At 47.6% G+C, this 19,816-nt stretch overlaps 5 protein-coding genes across 6 annotated transcripts; 4 read left to right on the top strand and 1 right to left on the bottom strand.

The window, feature by feature from the left end:
• The first annotated feature begins 525 nt into the window (after positions 1 to 525).
• Positions 526 to 2,226, top strand: LOC6525802. Its single transcript, XM_002101587.4, has 2 exons — positions 526 to 1,122; positions 1,270 to 2,226. The coding sequence occupies exons 1-2, from the start codon at positions 714 to 716 to the stop codon at positions 1,899 to 1,901; spliced, it is 1,041 nt and encodes a 346-aa protein (XP_002101623.1). The 5' UTR covers positions 526 to 713; the 3' UTR covers positions 1,902 to 2,226.
• Positions 2,227 to 2,683: 457 nt separating this feature from the next.
• LOC6525801 (glutathione hydrolase 1 proenzyme) lies at positions 2,684 to 9,147 on the top strand. The gene is made up of 4 exons (XM_002101586.4): positions 2,684 to 3,008; positions 6,406 to 7,611; positions 8,346 to 8,586; positions 8,651 to 9,147. Exons 1-4 carry the CDS (start codon positions 3,004 to 3,006, stop codon positions 8,936 to 8,938), a joined length of 1,740 nt encoding a protein of 579 aa, XP_002101622.2. The 5' UTR covers positions 2,684 to 3,003; the 3' UTR covers positions 8,939 to 9,147.
• A 491-nt stretch (positions 9,148 to 9,638) lies between these two features.
• LOC6525800 (protein Wnt-5) lies at positions 9,639 to 13,493 on the top strand. Of its 2 annotated transcripts, XM_015191016.3 has the most exons (2): positions 10,139 to 10,266; positions 10,392 to 13,493. In XM_015191016.3, exon 2 carries the CDS (start codon positions 10,398 to 10,400, stop codon positions 13,056 to 13,058), a length of 2,661 nt encoding a protein of 886 aa, XP_015046502.2. In that variant the 5' UTR covers positions 10,139 to 10,266; positions 10,392 to 10,397; the 3' UTR covers positions 13,059 to 13,493. The 2 variants fall into 2 exon arrangements, with proteins under 2 accessions (XP_002101621.3, XP_015046502.2); XM_002101585.4 differs by having other exon boundaries at positions 9,639 to 13,493.
• On the bottom strand, positions 13,466 to 14,971 carry LOC6525799 (DNA repair protein XRCC2). Its single transcript, XM_002101584.4, has 2 exons — positions 14,862 to 14,971; positions 13,466 to 14,740 (listed from the first exon to the last, which is right to left on the bottom strand). The coding sequence occupies exon 2, from the start codon at positions 14,709 to 14,711 to the stop codon at positions 13,980 to 13,982; it is 732 nt and encodes a 243-aa protein (XP_002101620.1). The 5' UTR covers positions 14,712 to 14,740; positions 14,862 to 14,971; the 3' UTR covers positions 13,466 to 13,979.
• A 57-nt stretch (positions 14,972 to 15,028) lies between these two features.
• Positions 15,029 to 19,748, top strand: LOC6525798 (N-acetylgalactosaminyltransferase 7). The gene is made up of 3 exons (XM_002101583.4): positions 15,029 to 15,676; positions 16,502 to 16,978; positions 17,407 to 19,748. The coding sequence occupies exons 1-3, from the start codon at positions 15,472 to 15,474 to the stop codon at positions 18,498 to 18,500; spliced, it is 1,776 nt and encodes a 591-aa protein (XP_002101619.1). The 5' UTR covers positions 15,029 to 15,471; the 3' UTR covers positions 18,501 to 19,748.
• Positions 19,749 to 19,816: the final 68 nt, after the last annotated feature.

The raw sequence follows: 19,816 nt of genomic DNA, 5'->3' as shown, positions 1-19,816 counted from the left end.
CTGCTTTTTCTGCGCTGCTCGCCAAAAAAAATTCACACGCGGTTGCCAGTGTGACCGTGTGTCGGTTTGTGGGAAAAAGTACGCCAGCGCGGACTCGAATTATGGTTTGGAACTGGGCTGGCGTACATGTAATGTGTATAAAATAGTTTTTATTTACACAACTTTACACAAAAAGGCACTGTTAAGTTAATACTACTTAACTGTAGTCAAATGTATTCCCCAATAATATATTGTTTTCTATTTACTGAAAATGTAAAGTATGCTAGGTTCCAATTTACTTTATTAACTAAAGCGTTGCCTTTCTTTTTTACCAAGTTCATAAAAGTTCAAAAAAACGTTGGTTCCATTACAAATCCTTAAAACCAAATTTGCTTATAAAAGAACACATACAACGCATTAATACATATTTAAAAAAAAAAACAATTCAAAAATAGCGAGTGCCGACTAATTTTAAAAAGCGTTTAATTTGAAATACAATAACCATTCTTTTACAATAATAATTAGAGATGCAAAATGGAATTGTGCTGCTACCTTTGAAATCCCAACAACCAGCAACCCAAGTGTTTAGTTTCATAGAGATATTTTAGCTTCAGCCTTAGATTCCGAATTCTTTCGACACCGACTAACATCGAGCTGAAGTTAAAGCAAGTGAAGAGACAAACACCCACCCACCCATACACCCATACACACACACACACACACACACACACGAGATGAACAAGTCGCTGAAACCCAGCAAGGTTAAGCGCGGCAAGCGGGGAGGTGGCGGGGGCCCCAAGACTCAGCCGCAGGACTTCGTGGAGACGCAGGTGGAGAACGCGCGCAGGGCGGTGGAGCGCAAGCTGATGTACCTGTCCGAGTCGAACCGAGCCAGTGCACCCACTCGGACGGGCAAGCGGAGCACGGCGGGAGCGGGAGCGGGCGCAGGCGAAGGAGCGGACGGGAGAGACGGAGCGGGAACCGCTGGCGCCGGCATAGTTGCCCATGCCCGTGGCCAGCGTCGCAGGCGGAGCAGGAGGAGTCCGGCACTGGCCGCAACCCAGGAGACGACCGACGAGGAGCACAAATCGTCGGTGGAGACGACGTACAAGTGCGAAAACCGGAGACGCAGTGGTTACAATTGTAAGTTACACATGCATGCATCATCAATTTTGGGAACCTGTTTGCTATATGATCTTGGGGATTATTTAAGCTAGAGACACCAATCAATGAAACTTATCCGAATCTTGAATCACTTGCTAATTGATGAACTGCACCATTTTCCCACAGTATTGCTGTCTCCCCGTCGCAATGGCCTTACACCCCGGAACTATGAGGCCGAGGCGGCGGAAATGGAAGCCATCATGGCCGCTCAGCGAACGTCCAGCGGCACGACGAAGCCCGGCCAAGCAGATGGGGATGTGGGTGAGTATCAGGCCGGAACCTTTGGCCGCCTGCAGCTGAAGCCGCTGAGCAGCTATGCCACGGGCCACCAACTGCCCAGCTACTCGTGCGGCGTGTGCGGCGCCAAGTTCCACATACGATCGCTGCTGGGCGCCCACCGGCACATCCACGACGACGACTTCAAGGTGCGCTTCCGGGTGCGGCGTAAGCGAGAGAGCAGCACCACCATGGCCGCCGTGCATCTGTGCAAGTACTGCGATCGCGCCTTCGATCTGGAGCGCACGCTGCACATCCATCAGCTGAGCTACTGCAAGAAGATACCGCCGCAGCTGCGCCGCAAGCTGGCCTTCACGGAGCTGGCGCACGAGAAGAAGGCGCCGCTGCCCAACTTCCAGCGGACGCAGCAGCAGCAGGCACAGGGGAACAGCGCCACCACCAAGCAGCAGCAGTTGACGCAGCAGGAGAAGCTCCACAAGATCATCATGCGCGAGTCGGCGGTGCACGAGCGCTGGCGCTAGTCCTCCACATCCGCTGATCCTCACCAGCAAACTGGAAGCGGAACCAACGCTTGCATTCGTCGATCAGAAAAATCTGTAGAAACAGAGGCAAAATTATTAGGTGTAGGGTATGAGAGGGAGCGGCATAACCAGACTAGGAAACTCACCTGTTCCGAAGAGCGAAACACATTGGCGTTGAATAGTCACAGTCACACTCCATTTATGACGGTCAATTAAGCTAAATTGAGAGTCCCCGCGCATGGAGGTAGTTGGTGTTTCTCGAATGGGGGTGCAAGTGTAAGCAAGTGTATTGGAAATGATTAAATTTGCGAGCCTAACTGAATAATCACTGTTATTCCCATATGCTTATATATTTCCTATATACTTGGCTTCTTATGAGGCAGTTAGAAAGTTTAAATAATTCATTGCGGCGGAAGAGCACGTTATCGATGTGCGCAGCAAACCTGTCGATACTTTAGCAGTATATCGATACATTCGCTGCGCTGCGCCGGAGCGACTCCCGTTACTTTTCAAAGACGCCGACTGCACGCGCACGCACGCCCGTTGCGTCACCGGCGGCGCTACCTTGCCTTGCCTTGCTTTGCTTTGCCTTGCGGTACCGCTCGAGCTTTGGCGGCCAAGCTCAAAGTCGCAGCCGCTCGCTGGCGCTCTCTTTCTGCCGCTGTGCTCTCTATCTCTGTCGCCCTTTTAGGTGGTGGTGCTGGTGGTGGTGGTGGTGGTGGTGGTGGGTCGTGTGCAGGGAATATAGTTAGCATCGCAAGATAGGCGATGAGCGGCGGCTCCAGCGGATCGGAGCCATCAGTCGATCGCAACAGGTGCTGGTGGTCGCAGGCGAGCAGGGAGCTGCTTGGAATCTAACGCAACACGGAATCTTGCTGAATTCTCGGAGCCCCATTTTCAAAAAAAAAGAACAAGAAGAAACATAGAGCACACATCTATCCGCTATTGTTCATATATATTTTTTTCCGTGCTTTTCGCGACTCTTTGTTTTTTCCGTGTTTCTGTGTTTCTCTGTGCCTCCGTGTTTTGTGGTCAAGGCTTTCCATTTTATCCGGCTTAGCTCGCAAATAATCTACCGAATTCACCACAGCAAGCGCCTGCAATGAGGTAAGAATGGGCAAAAGCAACGGGACATGCAATCGCGATGTACAGTGGGAACTCTCTAGCACGAACCACAAGGATCGTAGGAAGTCAAGCCAAAATAAGCAGAGTTTCCAATTTTTGGAAATAACTTTGTAACAAGTTATAATTAAGAGAGTTCCTCATGTATATCATTAATTTAATAACCCCATATCAATAGCTAAAGTGTGGTAGACCTTGACAGTGAAATCACAATTGACTCGCAAACTGTGACAATTTTCGAGTATGAAGCGAGGCCAAAACACAGTTTTTAAATTAGACACATATCTTCAATTTGCCATGACTTACGGGGTATTGAAAAACAGCCTAATTGAGAAATTATTACACGTTGAGCTTTTTATTTAATAACTTTTAGTGCCCGCCAGTCAGTCGTTTTTACCCATACAAATTGGGCATAGAACCGATTGTTATTATTTTTCCACTTGTGTAAACACAAAACGTAAACGTAAAACACAAAAAACACAAAAAAAGAAAGCACAACAAATCATTTAGTCACTTTAGGTATTAGGTATTCGGCGTAAGATTGAGATTTGTAACTCAGCGCCCCGTAATTAAGTTGCCCAGTTAAGTTGACAAGTTCGCAGATCGTGTCTGATAAGATACCTTAGCAAATATGCCCATTTGCAGTGTAAATTGATAGCTCTCCTGCACGACATCGTTAAGTAATTTATGATGGGTTCCTATCTGATTATCTAGCTGACTTGCATTGCCCTATAAGATATCATAATTTGGGATTTCAAATTGGCTCTATATATAGTACTATGTGAACGCCTCTGTTTTTTAGTGGCCCAATCTCGGGACCCGAAATGCGTCATATCCACGTTATATTCGTTATACTCCAAGACAGTTTATCAAAACTGTCGAATGCCGGCAATTAGCGGGTTTAGCGCCTAATTGCCCCGCTTTACGACGCCCCATAAGATATAGTACTTGGCTCAGATAATGCCAGATATGGCCAGCTATGGCCAGCTATAATGGGCATGGAGTTTATGGTTACACGGGAATTCTTCAGTTTCGTTCATTCAGCTGCGATCATTGAAAGACTCTGCGGTTTATGGATATGCGATAAGATTTCGGATAACACTTGCCAATGAAAATGTTTTTTTTTTTTATTTTTGGGGGGCATGCGACCCCCGCGAAGGCAATGCCATTTGAAACATTGAAGTGCGATTATTTTGGGCATGATTTGCCAGCTAATTTCCTATGACGCTAATAGCGAACGCTATAGAAACTGGTTTTCAGTATTTATTTGCATAATTCATGAGAAACAAAAGCGCAATTATCACTGGGAATAACCGTGAATATTGCAACGGCTATAGATACGTAGATAGGTAATCCCACTTCATCCAGAACAACTTGATCACCTGGCACTCGGCCAAGGATGACTTTCGTTCCTCCCCAGGCAACGTCACAGACTTTATCTTCGTGCTCCGTGGCAGACACGATTCGATTTTGATGACGGAGCACATTTGGATGGCTGAAACACAGAGCACCACTACTGATAAATGGAAGTGTGAGTGTTTTTTTTTTTTTTTGTGCTGGCTGTTTTCTGATTGAAACTGTGCTGTAATTAAACGATGTCAGCATTCCGGAGATCTCTCGATATCTCGATATCTCTGCGGAGCAGGAGGCTTTCATCTCGGCAAAGTTGCCATCCAAAGCATATAGTATGTACATATGTATATACTATATAGCGTACTTTGTCATATAACAGGCAGGCACTTGAGTTTCGTAAACAGTTTGATCACCTTTTATCAGTTGTTTAAAGATCGCTTCAGAATCGAGTGCACTGGTAAGTGTTTTGAGGATATTTTGGAATTTTTATTACCCTATCGGCTCAAAGACCATCTCCATAAACTTTTACGGTTCACGGTTACGGTTCACGATTGACGGACTGTGAAATTCCGAAAAAGGCCACCTTGATAAAGGCGGATAAAGGGGGCTATAATCCCCTAAATGGCCAATGGCTAATGGCTAATGGCTAATGGCACCTGTTGACGGCTTCCGATCAATTGGAGGCACCCAAGCACAATGCTACCGATGATTGTAAGCCGTAAAACCCATTGAAAGTGAAGTAACAAGGAGTGAGTGCCTGAATGAACCGAATCTTATCGTCGCACGATAACCATATCATATGCAGATCCAGTTCGGTTTATCACACGGAATGATGGGGCACAATGTGGATTTGCAAGCAATGGCCCTTGAGGATCTTAATCTGCAGACGGACGGCGATAATCGAAACGTATCGATCGAAATATTTGGGATTGCCAATGCGAATGCGGAGGACGCATTTTTCGGCATGACGGGCATTAAAAATTAAAGTGCTTGCGACTTTCATTCTCCCCGAGAAATTGAGAAATCTACGTTAATTATAGAAAATTGCCTGTTAATAGCGCTTGAGTTTTACGATCTCCGTTCTGGCATTTTTATTATTGCCTGTTATCGAATCGAGCTTGGGCACTCCATGGATTGCGATAAGTACACCCTCTCCCCGGTTAAATGGTAGAAGGTATGTCCGGACTCATCCGGTACGTGGACATAGACATGACTGCGTCACCGCGTCCTCTGAATATCCCTTTGTCATGGGACACTCCACGGAGCGGGGCAATCACTCACTTGGCCACAGATAGGCCATTATAGTGGGGGAGCTACTGTATCTGGCAGTTAGGTGTTTTCCGTTTTCCAGATAGATCGATCGATCGCAATGATTCGGCTAATTTGATTTAACTGGGCCCTAGTGTCCAGTGTCCAGTGTCCAGAGATTACACTCCAGGCTGTCAAGTTGGCAGATATACGTGGTCTGGAGACCGTTCTGATCTAATCTTGCACTTTGTTTACTTCGGGATCGTGACAAATCGAAATCTTACAAAATCTTTGTTTGCATTTTTTATAGCCCCCCTTCTGATAATTTGTTTATACCCATTACTATTTGGACTCTTGTTTACACACTGGTATATATAAACTAGTTAAGCTCTGCTTCACTCTTTCTTGTGGAACTCTTGTACGCTCGCAGTATTTATCTTTTCTATTAGAAGATGTGTGTCTGTTATATTTCAATGTATATTGGAATATTTCAATGTATGTTGGAATATTTCCATGTATATTCCTTTTTCCGTAAGGTTAACCACCTTTACATAGTTCGTAGATCGAAAAGCTGGGTATCACCTGTGTCGAGGCAATCTACCGTCGAGTGACTCGGCGGATTGGCTGATTTCCGATAGCGGCGTCCAAATCAAAGCTAATCGACACCGCCTTCGCCACCGCTCCACTCGACCAGCTCCTCGAGCTCTTCAGTTTTGAGGGCCTGCAACTGATGGCATCTATCGATGATTGACCGATTCTAATGAGATTCCCAACTTTTCAGGATTGTGTGGAGTAAGAAAGTCTTACTATGGCTACTGCTGGCTGGCCTCCTGGTGACGGCACTGACCCTCGGCCTGGTCTTCGGTCTAAAGAATCGGGATGCGCTGAACATCAGCGGAGCCGTGGTGTCCAACGGCATCGGATGTGCTGCCGTCGGCGGTGAGACGCTAACGGATGGCGGTTCCGCCGTGGATGCAGCCATTGCCACGCTGCTGTGCGAGGGCCTGCTGTTGCCGCACTCCATGGGCATTGGCGGTGGCTTTGTGGCCACCATATACACGCGGAGTACACGCAAGGTGGAGACGGTGATTGCCAGGGAATCGGCACCGGCGGCTGCGCACAAGGACATGTTTGTGGGCGAGTCGGAGATAACGGGCGCCAGAGCGGGTGCTGTGCCCGGCGAGATTCTCGGCTACTGGGAGATGCATCGTCGCTATGGCATTTTGCCCTGGAAACGCCTCTTCGAGCCGTCCATTAAGCTGGCCCGCGAGGGTCATGTCGTCTCACGCTATTTGGCCTCCGCCATCCAGTCGAAGTTGGTGAACATCAGGGCGGATCCCGGACTCTCCGCCGTGTTCCTCAACGCAAGCGGCGAACCCTACGTGGAGGGTGACTATATGAAGCGTCCTGCTCTCGCAGATACGCTGGAGCGGATCGCCGAGAATGGAGCCAAGGAGTTCTACGATGGCGGCGAGACGGGTCGCAAGTTCGTCGAGGATATCCAGAAGTTGGGCGGCATCATCACGGAACAGGACCTGCGCGACTATACGGTGCGTTGGGAGAGCGACGGACATGTGTCCGCCCATGTGAGTGGCACCTACACGCTCTACTCCACGCCCATGCCCAGCAGCGGACCCGTTCTGGCCTTCATCCTCAACCTGATGGCCGATCTGTATACGGACAACGAGCAGGTCTACTGGCAGCGTGCGGTGGAGGCCTTCAAGCACGCCTATGGTCAACGCACGAATCTGGGCGATCTGTATGCCGATCCCGTCAGCGGCGCATCCATCAATGCCACCCTAGAGGAGATGCTCAAGCCGGAGTTCCTGGAGAGCGTCAGGAAGCTGATTCACGACAACAGTACGTCGCAGGATTACCTCTACTATGGCGCCAACTTCACCGTGGAGGAGGACCATGGCACCGCCCACATGAATGTCCTGGCCACCAATGGAGACGCCGTGTCCATCACCAGCACCATCAATAACTAGTAAGTGTGCATATAATATTATATTTTAGCTCTATGAACTCAGGATAGATCTTAGTTAGATATATATGGATTCTTGAAATCCTCAATCGATTTTCAAGAATTTCTTCGTTACGGAAAATGTTGGCGCATTTTTTTCCGGTGTAGAGACACCATTTGGTGTCTGGCCGAACCTGTGCGCAACCATGTTGGAAGCTAGATGACACTTTTCACCATACCCAACATGTGCGAAGCAACAGCAACAGTGGTGAGAGTTCTCTCCCAAAAACAAAACAGTGCATGTGAGCGGTGCACATACATATATTAACATTCTCCTTTTCCACCATGCTTTTGAATCGAAGCTGCAGGTTCGATTGGACACACATTTGAAAAACAGGGGAAACTCTTTGATTTTCACCTTGGTGGAGAAACCAATTGGTGTCGCCAACTGCGAAGATGTTGTTTTCAATCAGTCAGGGCATTTCATTGACTTGCAAATGCTTCAGATGGGTGAAGGCGTAAGGAAGTCCAAAAATTGTCTATAACACGAAGGCTTACAAGGCCAATTACCGAAAAATCTCTTGTATTTGTGTATAAATAGTGGTTTAGAATAGCGGTTTTCCCATATACCAATATTAAAAGGTCGGGTTTGAGTCCGCGCTAAGGACAGCGAAAGTGCGCCCCAAGAATTCGCGCTGTTTATCAACTTTCATCTATATAGTGCTATAGTACTGACGCTTGATTTCCACGCTTTGCAGTTTCGGCTCCAAGGTGGCCTCCACCCAGACGGGTATCATCCTGAACGACGAGATGGACGACTTCTCCACGCCGGGCGTGATCAATGGCTTCGGTGTGCCCGCCTCGCCGGCCAACTACATTTATCCCGGCAAGCGTCCCATGTCCTCGATGAGTCCGTGCATTATTGTGGACCAGGATGGCAATGTACGTCTGCTGGTCGGAGCAGCAGGTGGCACTCGCATCACCACCAGTGTGGCAGCTGTAAGCACTTGGCGCTAATCCCTACCAAGTATATAATTATAATTGAGGTCCTTTCAACCATCAGGTGATCATGAAGTACCTGCTACGCAACGAGAGCCTCACCGCGGCCGTGAACAATGGCCGCCTGCACCACCAGTTGGCCCCCATGCGCGTGAGCTATGAGCACGAGGTGGACAGCAGCATCAGCGCCTATCTGCAGCAGGTGGGACATGAGCTGTACGAGGAGCCCGCCGGCTCCAGCTTCGCCGCAGTGACCGCCATTGGTGCGCTGGAGCAGCCGGAGCCCTTCTACGATCGCCGTCGCATCGGCAGCTCCCTCACTCTGGCCAAAACCAACAAGATGCAGCATTAGGATGCGGTGCGTGTCCCGTTGGGGGGCATCGTGATTTTATTTATTTAACCTAGTCCGTAAGTCGCATGTGCCGCCGTGGCCTGCGAGTAATGTTTACCAGTATTTCGAATAGAGAATGTTTTCGAAAATTCCTTTCTTTTATGTACATAACCAGGCTGTGAGTGCCCGATGTATCCAAATAAACGGATTTGCCATGTTTCATGCTGTAAGCGGTGCTAAATGTTATCCTTTCTGCGGAGTACCTAAATTGTTGCCTTCAATTTGCGCGCGATTCGAGTATAAGGATAAGGATAAGGATACACGACGAGTTCGTTGATGGAATTTGTCGGCGTTGCGCGCGTCGTCTGCAACATGTTGCACAACATGCGGCGGGGTGAAGTGAAAATGTGTGTATGGTGGTGGTGGTGGGTCTGCTGGCTGGCTGGGCAACATTTTCATTTTCGACTGCGTTTGTTACCACGAAAGACTTAAATGCCGAACCGAACGAGTTCTTCAGTTGTTTACAATTTGTCGTTGAGGGTGGATTACTTCGTCGCGAGTTTCGTTCGTGCATGATGCGGTTGTGGTTGATTGTATACATACATACTATGCACAAATCCAGTTCTCATTTTGTTATTTTACAAATTCTCAGCGAGCGCATGAACTGGCAGCCTATAGCGAGCAGCTAATCACAATATTTACGGCAGATTCGTGGACTCAAGGAAACTCAACCAAACAGCCAATCGATTTTCTAGTGTTATCGAAAAACATTTTTCATTCTTTCATTTCGTTCACAATCAAATCGAATCCAATGAAATGAAATCAAATCAAATCAAATCACAAAGTCACATCGCATCAGCTGAACCGAATCGAATTGAATCGACTCGAGTCGTCGTCGTCGTTGTCGAGTCGTATTGAATCGAATTGAATCGTATTGAATTGAATGGAATCGCACTGAAACGAACGAGAAAGAAAGAATAATAATAATAGTACTAGTAACAATACTAGTAATACTGCATTAGTAATAGTAAGAGGAACTGGAACAGGAACAGGAACAGGAATAGGAATACACATACTCATACTCATACTCATAGCAACAATGAATTGCTACAGAAAAAGGCACTTTCTATTGTGGCTCTTGCGTGCAATGTGTATGTTGCACTTAACCGCGAGAGGTGCATATGCCACAGTTGGATTGCAAGGAGTGCCGACATGGATATACCTCGGCCTCAAGTCCCCATTCATTGAGTTTGGCAACCAGGTGGAGCAGCTGGCCAACTCCAGCATACCACTGAACATGACCAAGGACGAGCAGGCCAATATGCATCAAGAGGGCCTCCGCAAGCTCGGTACGTTCATTAAACCAGTGGACCTGCGGGACTCGGAGACTGGCTTCGTTAAGGCCGATCTCACCAAGAGACTGGTATTCGATACACCGAACAACATTACATCTCGCCCTATTCACCCGATACAGGAGGAGATGGATCAGAAGCAGATAATCCTGCTCGACGAGGATACCGACGAGAATGGTCTACCAGCCAGCCTCACCGACGAGGATCGCAAGTTCATAGTGCCCATGGCGCTCAAGAATATATCACCCGATCCACGTTGGGCGGCCACCACACTGAGTCCCTCCGCATCGCAACCGAACGCTAAAGCCATCTCCACCATTGTGCCCTCGCCTCTGGCCCAGGTGGAGGGGGATCCCACGTCCAACATCGATGATTTGAAGAAGCACATACTCTTCTTGCACAACATGACCAAGACCAATTCGAACTTCGAGTCGAAATTTGTCAAATTCCCGAGCCTGCAAAAGGACAAGGCCAAGACAACGGGAGCTGGGGGACCGCCCCCCAATCCTAAGCGGCCCCAGCGGCCGATTCATCAGTATTCCGCGCCCATAGCCCCACCAACACCCAAGGTGCCTGTGCCTGACGGCGGTGGCGGCGTCGGCGGAGCAGGAGGAGGAGGAGGAGTGGGGGCAGCAGCTTACAATCCCGGAGAGCAGCCGATTGGTGGCTACTATCAGAACGAGGAGCTAGCGAATAATCAATCCCTTCTTAAACCAACAGATACCGACACCCATCCAGCGGCCGCCAGTGGCAATCATGGCCAAAAGAATCCCAGCGAGCCCCAGGTGATACTGCTCAACGAGACACTCGCCACAGAGACATCGCTGGAAGCGGATCGCAGTCCATCGATAAACCAGCCAAAGGCGGGCTCACCTCTGCGCACAACAAAGCGACCACCGTGCCTGCGTAATCCCGAGTCCCCGAAATGCATACGTCAGCGTCGGCGGGAGGAGCAGCAGCGACAGCGGGAGCGAGACGAGTGGTTCCGCGGTCAGTCGCAGTACATGCAGCCCCGATTCGAGCCCATCATACAGACGATTAATAATACGAAGCGATTTGCCGTATCAATCGAGATTCCAGACTCCTTTAAAGTATCCTCCGAGGGATCGGATGGAGAGCTGCTTTCGCGTGTGGAACGCTCGCAGCCCAGCATTAGTAGTAGTAGCAGTAGTAGTAGTAGTACTAGGAAAATCATGCCAGACTATATTAAGGTATCCATGGAGAACAACACATCCGTCACGGATTATTTTAAGCACGACGTTGTGATGACATCGGCAGATGTCGCCAGCGATAGGGAATTCCTTATCAAGAGCATGGAGGAGCATGGAGCAGCTGGCTCCGCGAACGGTCATCACAATGACACGACGCCCACTGTAGACGCATACTCGGAGACAATCGATCTTAATCCCAATAACTGCTATAGCGCAATAGGCCTAAGCAACAGCCAAAAGAAGCAATGTGTTAAGCACACCAGCGTGATGCCGGCCATAAGTCGGGGTGCCCGTGCCGCCATCCAGGAGTGCCAGTTTCAGTTCAAGAATCGCCGCTGGAACTGCAGTACAACGAACGATGAGACCGTATTTGGTCCCATGACCAGCCTGGCCGCTCCCGAAATGGCCTTCATTCACGCCCTGGCCGCGGCCACCGTGACCAGCTTCATAGCACGCGCCTGCCGGGATGGGCAGCTGGCCTCCTGCAGCTGCTCCCGCGGCAGTCGACCCAAGCAGCTCCACGACGACTGGAAGTGGGGCGGCTGTGGCGACAACCTGGAGTTCGCCTACAAGTTCGCCACGGACTTTATTGATTCGCGGGAGAAGGAGACAAATCGCGAGACCCGTGGCGTTAAGAGAAAACGCGAGGAGATTAACAAGAATCGCATGCATTCCGATGACACGAATGCTTTTAACATAGGTATTAAACGTAACAAAAATGTAGATGCTAAAAACGATACAAGTTTGGTAGTGAGAAATGTTAGAAAAAGCACTGAGGCTGAAAACAGTCACGTACTCAATGAAAACTTCGATCAGCACTTATTGGAACTGGAGCAGCGCATCACCAAGGAGATACTAACATCCAAGATAGACGAGCAGGAGATGATTAAATTGCAGGAGAAGATCAAGCAGGAGATTGTCAACACCAAGTTCTTCAAGGGCGAGCAGCAGCCGCGCAAGAAGAAGCGGAAAAACCAGAGGGCTGCCGCCGATGCGCCCGCCTATCCGAGGAATGGCATCAAGGAGAGCTACAAGGATGGCGGCATTCTGCCGCGCAGCACGGCAACTATCAAGGCCAGGAGCCTGATGAACTTGCACAACAATGAAGCCGGACGGCGGGCGGTGATCAAGAAGGCCAGGATAACATGCAAGTGCCACGGAGTGTCCGGTTCGTGCAGCCTGATTACCTGCTGGCAGCAATTGTCCTCCATCCGGGAGATTGGCGACTATCTGCGGGAGAAGTACGAGGGCGCCACCAAGGTGAAGATCAACAAGCGCGGACGCCTCCAGATCAAGGACTTGCAATTCAAGGTGCCGACCGCTCACGATCTTATTTACCTAGACGAAAGCCCCGATTGGTGCCGCAATAGCTACGCGCTGCATTGGCCGGGAACACACGGACGTGTGTGCCACAAAAACTCGTCGGGATTGGAGAGCTGTGCCATCCTCTGCTGCGGCCGGGGCTATAATACAAAGAACATTATAGTTAATGAGCGCTGCAATTGCAAATTTCACTGGTGTTGCCAGGTTAAATGTGATGTTTGTACAAAGGTACTCGAGGAACACACATGTAAATAGGGTTAGAACAAAGAGCGTTGAACAGCGTTGATTGAATTCAAATGTCTTAATGTTTGTGACTAAGCCATGAAGGAAATAATCGTATTTAAACAAATAATTATTTATTGAAATTACATTTAAATTAATGATTGTATTTAATAATTTCTACTCATTTACCGGCTTTTAAGCACTATCAAAAATCAATCGGCGGATAACATTTAAAAGCCCCCCATTTTAATTGCAAACCATATTGCTTCTTCTTAAAATGCTAAGAAATGATAAACAAAAAGAACAAAAAAAAAAAAAAAACAAAGAAAAAAAACACTGCTAAACAAAACCACCTTACTTATGTATAGCTTTTAGAAATCATTAGTTTTAAGTATAATTCTGGTAGGGTTGGCCTTCTTCAAAAACAAAAAAGAACATAGTGAAGGTTTCAACACAATTTTAAAGAACTGTTGTATTTTTTTTAATTAAGATAATATTACTGATATATAATATTAAATATATTACTGAATGGAATAAGTCATAAAAGCGACCTTGTCTATAGCGTTTCCTTCTAGCTTTAATGGGCTATTTTCTCTTTGTTTGAACTAGTTATGTATATTAGATTATGTAACTATCTAAATAATGTAGGCGTTATAACTTATATTGATCACATCACAAATTGGGGTCTCCCATTTGTTAGCCTAAATAGTTGCACAGATTTCTGACTCATCTCCTTTCCTTGAAATTTTCTAAAACAGACACAATAACAAATTCCATTTCTAAACTCTAAAGGGAACCTAATTTTATAGTACATTTTTACATACAATTTTTATATACAATTTTTTAACTTGTACTATGTACTTTCTTTTACTTCTATCAGTTCATAGGATTATTTTGCAGAAAATTAGTAATATTATTTTAACCAAGTGTTATGGTCTCCTAACTAAATAATTCCTATGTAATTTCCTGTTCAGCTGTTTTTGTATCTAAATGAAGACCATTGCTGAAGGACAGCGGCAGTCCATTCAAGAGGATCTGGCCCTGAATCTTCTGCATCCTGCCATGGTACTTTATGCAAGTCTCCGGCAGGTTATCGCCAAAGCGGTTCTCCAGGAACACAGACTCCACCGTGTACATTCCGCAAACGATGGCGTCCTTGCAGAGCTTCTCCAGGCGCGCCAGGAGCAATCGATAGTGGCGGTACATGGACATTCTCTTGCTTAACTTTAGGTCGTCCAGCCAGTAGAATTCGCTGAGTGTGTCCATGGCCACCAGTTGTATGCCAGGATCATTGATAATCGCATAGCGGGCGTCGATTAACGAGGTGGAAACATCATCATTGGAGAAACAGTTGAGGAATCGCACGCGACTCACACACTCGGCGGCAATCTCGGCCAGCTGCTCCTCCGTAGGGCAATTCTGGGCTACCTCTTCCCCAAGAGAGTACGCCTTCAGCTCCATTTTAATGCTCTTGACGAGAGATTCCCGGTTGATTTTGTGACTCAGATTGATGAGCAGGACGTTCCACTGGCGACCACCGAAGTTGTAGGGCGCCAAGCAATGGGCCACCAATTGTTGGAGCACCAGGCTTTTGCCACAGTTGCCGGTGCCGGAAATCTCCACCAGCGTGTCCGACTCGAAGCCGCATGACCCAAATACAGCAAAGTGCAGTTGACGTGAGCCCATTTATGTAGTTAAATTTACAAATTTGCGCCCTGGAATAAACAAAGGAGTTATCGATTGCACCCGTTATCGATGACAGCCAGCTAATGTGGAATGTCGCAGAGCTTAAGCTTATTTTATTTTGAATAAAACTGTGGCAAGTCAAATAGTTACCTAAAAGTAGCAAGCATTTCGATATACTTTTCAGTTAGCGTTTCAAGTAATATTACACACATACATAAAGTAGCTCCATTTTCACCACCCTTTGTTATCGCCTAGCCGCCTATCGCTGCTGGTGCCTAATTTAGGCGTAACGCCTGCGCGGTGATAAAAAAAAACGGCATAACGCGTTGTTACCAGTTGAACATCGTTTTCTACCATTTTTTGTTTACGTTTGCACCGCGAATATTCGTGCACCTGCACTCGCAATTTGCTCAAAGCCAGCGGCGCCTTTTCGCCGGCAAGTTGCTCCGCTCCGACTTAAAGCAACCACCAGGTGGACGAGGTGTTGGACTCCAGTCAGCTTCTTGCCCCAGCACTTGTCATTATCGGCGGGGCGCCTTTGATCATTCAGCGGCATCTCTCGAATCCGAATCCGAACCGAAAGTGGTTCTTTTGTTCTCTTTCTGCTTTCTGGCCACCTTTCCCCGCGCCCCGCTCCCCGTCACCCGTCTCCCGTGCCGTGCTTCTTCTTTCTGGCCACCTAGACACGTCAACAGATTTGGAATATTGTAACCAGAATCTGACACTGGGAATCGGCATCGGAAATTAGTAATTAGAAGAGATGCGCGTTAGCACCATCCGCAGCGGTCGGATATGCCGGCTGGCACTGTGCCTCCTGGTGCTGCTGCCACTGCTGTATCTGCTGGCCAACTGGAGCGATCATCACAAACGCGTCCAGGAGGCGTATCACACGCGCTTCGGCGGACCCAAGTTCGCCCACCAGCGACTGGAGGGCAGGCCCCGGGAGGTGCCCAAGCTGGTCGATGGTAAGTGGCTATAGAATCAAGGATAGCTTTTTCGTACCCTAGAGTACAGAGAACATCATAATGATGTTGTAGAGCAGGATAAGGAATAGGATGTCTCACTGACAACGTGACCCTTGCCATTAATACTCCTGACTCCTGACTCATTGTATCATTAAACTTCGGAGGGCTCTTATCAGGACTAGGGATATAGAATAGTTAGGGTCGTAAACAAATTGTGAGGGAAGACTGCTGGCACAGCCGTAATCTTTGTCTATATATCACTTTAAACCGGCTTTTTCTTGGCCAAACCAATTAATACTCGTTAAGTATACGATATAGTCTTCAAAGAAGACTTTATGACCACGTTGGGCATGAGTAATGTGTCGTTGGAGGTTAAAGGATAACCTTTTCCAACCTATCGTACAGTTCATTCCGAACCCCTTTAAAGTATTTATCGTATTTCATTATAAATTCTCCAAAACCGGCTTTGTAATGGCTCTAACCAACTATCAAATTCGGATAGAGTGAGAATAGAATCTCAAAAAAGACATTCCCATAGCACTTTTACTACGCAGTGTGTCTTAAGTCTTTTGTACCAAATGCTAATCATTTAGAGCCACTGAAATTCATTCTGGTGATAGAATTTTCCATATAGAACATAAGATGGGTAGATGAAGGCATATTATTGGGCTTAAAAGCCCCACCTTTACGCATAAGTCTAAAATTATAACCCACACACCTTCTGCAAGCGCATACAGTGAGTCGGCCAATATTTAAACAATTGCTGTAGGCTTGCATAGTCATTTGCATGCGCCACACTCACAATTCGATTTTTGCGTTTTTCAGGCCTTGGCAACTTTGAGCCGAAAGATGTGAAGCCACGTAGCGGACCCGGCGAGAATGGCGAGGCCCACAGCCTGTCGCCCGAGAAGAAGCACATGTCGGACGCCTCCGAGATGGAGTACGGCATGAACATCGCCTGCTCCGACGAAATATCGATGCACCGTTCGGTGCGGGACACGCGGCTCGAGGAGTGCCGCCATTGGGACTACCCCTTCGATCTGCCGCGCACCAGTGTCATCATTGTCTTCCACAACGAGGGCTTCTCGGTGCTGATGCGCACAGTGCACTCGGTCATCGACCGTTCGCCCACGCACATGCTGCACGAGATCATACTGGTGGACGATTTCTCCGACAAGGAGAACCTGCGCAGCCAGCTGGACGAGTATGTGCAGCAGTTCAAGGGGCTGGTGAAAGTCATCAGGAACAAGGAGCGCGAGGGTCTCATCCGGACGAGATCCAGGGGCGCCATGGAGGCTACAGGTGCGTCTATTACATATCTCATTTATGCATATGCATGCGCATGTTCTTGCATAACTCAAGACAGCTTATCGCATAGTTCAACGAACGTGTTATATGGAAAAAAAAAGTTTTTTTTTTGTATCTTAAGATGTTTGCATCAAACGCTGAACGTCAGCTATTTGGAATTTTCATTGATGATAAATTCACGTTCCGCTTTATGGCAATGATAATCACTTAATCTGCAGACGCATTGAATTTCATTTACACTATTTCAGCAAAATAGTATAGTAGACTATCATTTTAATCTGCTTCAATTTGAAAAAATCAATTCAGCATAAACATGATGCATACAAATTAAAGGCAAGCACATATGTGTCCTTTTAATCATCATAATAAGCCACATCCTTTTAAATATCCACACAAACACTAAACGGCTTTGCTTCCCGCAGGTGAGGTGATCGTCTTCTTGGACGCCCATTGCGAGGTAAACACCAACTGGCTGCCGCCACTGCTGGCCCCCATCTACCGGGATCGCACTGTAATGACAGTGCCCATTATCGATGGCATTGACCACAAGAACTTTGAGTACCGACCGGTTTATGGGACGGACAACCACTTCCGCGGCATCTTCGAATGGGGCATGCTGTACAAGGAGAACGAGGTGCCACGTCGCGAGCAGCGCCGCCGTGCTCACAACTCGGAACCCTATCGCAGTCCCACGCACGCCGGCGGCCTGTTCGCCATCAATAGGGAGTACTTCCTGGAGCTGGGCGCCTACGATCCGGGTCTGCTGGTCTGGGGTGGCGAGAACTTCGAATTGAGCTTCAAGATCTGGCAGTGTGGCGGCAGCATCGAGTGGGTGCCCTGCTCACGCGTCGGTCATGTCTATCGCGGCTTCATGCCCTACAATTTCGGCAAGCTGGCCAGCAAGAAGAAGGGTCCACTGATCACGATCAACTACAAGCGCGTCATCGAGACGTGGTTCGACGATACGCACAAGGAGTACTTCTATACGCGCGAGCCGCTTGCGCGTTACCTGGATATGGGCGATATTAGCGAGCAATTGGCGCTGAAGAAGCGGCTGAACTGCAAGAGCTTCCAGTGGTTTATGGACCACATCGCCTACGATGTCTATGACAAGTTCCCTGGCCTGCCGGCCAATCTGCACTGGGGCGAGCTGCGCTCGGTGGCCTCCGACGGATGCCTGGACTCCATGGGCCATCAGCCGCCCGCCATTATGGGCCTCACATACTGCCATGGCGGAGGAAACAATCAACTGGTCAGGCTCAATGCCGCCGGGCAGTTGGGCGTCGGCGAGCGTTGCGTGGAGGCCGATCGGCAGGGCATCAAGCTGGCCGTGTGTCGCCTGGGTACTGTCGACGGTCCTTGGCAGTACAACGAGCACACGAAGCATCTGATGCACCGCGTCCACAAGAAGTGCATGGCCCTGCACCCGGCCACGCAGCAATTGTCATTGGGCCACTGCGATGTCAACGATAGCTACCAGCAGTGGTGGTTCAAGGAGATACGCCCGCGCTGGTAAGTCCAGTGTGGATGATCGAGCATGATCGGCATTATCGGCATGATTGGGAGGAGCAGCAGGAGGATCAAGGAAACGATCACAAGGGTTTCAGCCGGGGCAACGGGGGCGATATTTTAGACAAAAGCTATTTAGTGAAAATGAGAAATGGAATTGTTGTTGGTTTTGTAACGCATACAAGTATATACACACGAAAAACACAAGAAATCACACGCATACATCATAGAACTGCATTTATGTAACGCACTGTACATATGCACTGTACGTCGGCACTTGGAAATCCCCAAGGTAACTAGGATCCAGACCACCAGTTCATTCAATGCTCAGCATATACATCTACAAGGATATTATTTTAAAGCTAAGGAGTTTCGATTTTGTAAAACAATTTCGTAAGAACCTTTCGATGGCAAACCTTGAATAGCGAACTATTGGAACATATTTGTAGTGCATAAAGTGAATGCAACTTTCAAAATCGTGTGTGTTAGTAGTAGTAGTACTTGAAAACTGTTTTCCACTTTTGTCCACAAAGATCAAACTTCACAAAATGCACTTAGTGTAGAACGAAAATCATCACAATTAGCTAAGATAAGCAATCCATTCCGATGGCGAATCTCATCCAATAGATATTCAATTGATACTTAGGATCCAAACCCGGGGGATTGCCATCCATGTCGACGTCGTGTGTCCTTGCGTATGAGTGAGAGAATGCGATGGGGATAGAGCGGAAGCGAATTAGAGGGAGATAGCGCGAAAGCGGGAAGGCGACGAGTGCAATAGAGGATTTATAGAGAGAGAGAGAGAGAGGAAGCGGGACGGGACGACAGGGTCGCAGATTGTTTTGCTTTATGATTGCCAACTCAAATGAATGTACTAACCTTAGTCTGTACTCCTGCAAGCTTAGTTTCAACGCTGCCACATTCCAATCTAATCCATTATACTCCATTATAATCTATTATAATCCAATACAATCCAATACAATCCAATCCAATCCGAACCGAATCGAATCGATCGAGTCTGCAGCGAAGCTCGGCTCTATTATTCCTAATCTTACTATTTTTTTTTTTACTTTACTTTCGATTTCCGTAAAGCTCTCTGTACCAGGTAGTCGTAATCGTAATTGATCGTTGCAAGTGCTTCGGCAGTTTGATTTTTGAAACAATATTTTACATTCATGTGTAACTTTAGAGTTATCGATAAGTCTGAATTATAGCATAGAAATAAAAACGTTTTCTAAACACTTTACCACGTAAACCAAGCTGTTGATTGTTTCATTTTGTGGAAGTATTTATAATAATCTTTAAGAATCTCTAAAAAAAGTT

Source organism: Drosophila yakuba, chromosome X, assembly GCF_016746365.2.
Source record: "Drosophila yakuba strain Tai18E2 chromosome X, Prin_Dyak_Tai18E2_2.1, whole genome shotgun sequence".
NCBI classification, from domain to species: domain Eukaryota; kingdom Metazoa; phylum Arthropoda; class Insecta; order Diptera; family Drosophilidae; genus Drosophila; species Drosophila yakuba.
The sequence above is the reverse complement of the archived record's forward strand: the minus strand, read 5'-3'. Positions and strand labels throughout refer to the sequence as shown.

Excerpts from the sequence above, each read along its gene's own strand:
- LOC6525801 (XM_002101586.4), top strand. Across the intron at positions 7,612-8,345 it reads ACCAGCACCATCAATAACTA|TTTCGGCTCCAAGGTGGCCT; the intron begins GTAAGTGTGCAT and ends CACGCTTTGCAG. Across the intron at positions 8,587-8,650 it reads TCACCACCAGTGTGGCAGCT|GTGATCATGAAGTACCTGCT; the intron begins GTAAGCACTTGG and ends TTCAACCATCAG.
- LOC6525798 (XM_002101583.4), top strand. The coding sequence starts at position 15,472 with ATGCGCGTTAGCACCATCCGCAGCGGTCGGATATGCCGGCTGGCACTG. Across the intron at positions 15,677-16,501 it reads GGTGCCCAAGCTGGTCGATG|GCCTTGGCAACTTTGAGCCG; the intron begins GTAAGTGGCTAT and ends TGCGTTTTTCAG. Across the intron at positions 16,979-17,406 it reads GGGCGCCATGGAGGCTACAG|GTGAGGTGATCGTCTTCTTG; the intron begins GTGCGTCTATTA and ends TGCTTCCCGCAG.
- LOC6525802 (XM_002101587.4), top strand. The coding sequence starts at position 714 with ATGAACAAGTCGCTGAAACCCAGCAAGGTTAAGCGCGGCAAGCGGGGA. Across the intron at positions 1,123-1,269 it reads GAGACGCAGTGGTTACAATT|TATTGCTGTCTCCCCGTCGC; the intron begins GTAAGTTACACA and ends ATTTTCCCACAG.
- LOC6525799 (XM_002101584.4), bottom strand. The coding sequence starts at position 14,711 with ATGGGCTCACGTCAACTGCACTTTGCTGTATTTGGGTCATGCGGCTTC.
- LOC6525800 (XM_002101585.4), top strand. The coding sequence starts at position 10,017 with ATGAATTGCTACAGAAAAAGGCACTTTCTATTGTGGCTCTTGCGTGCA.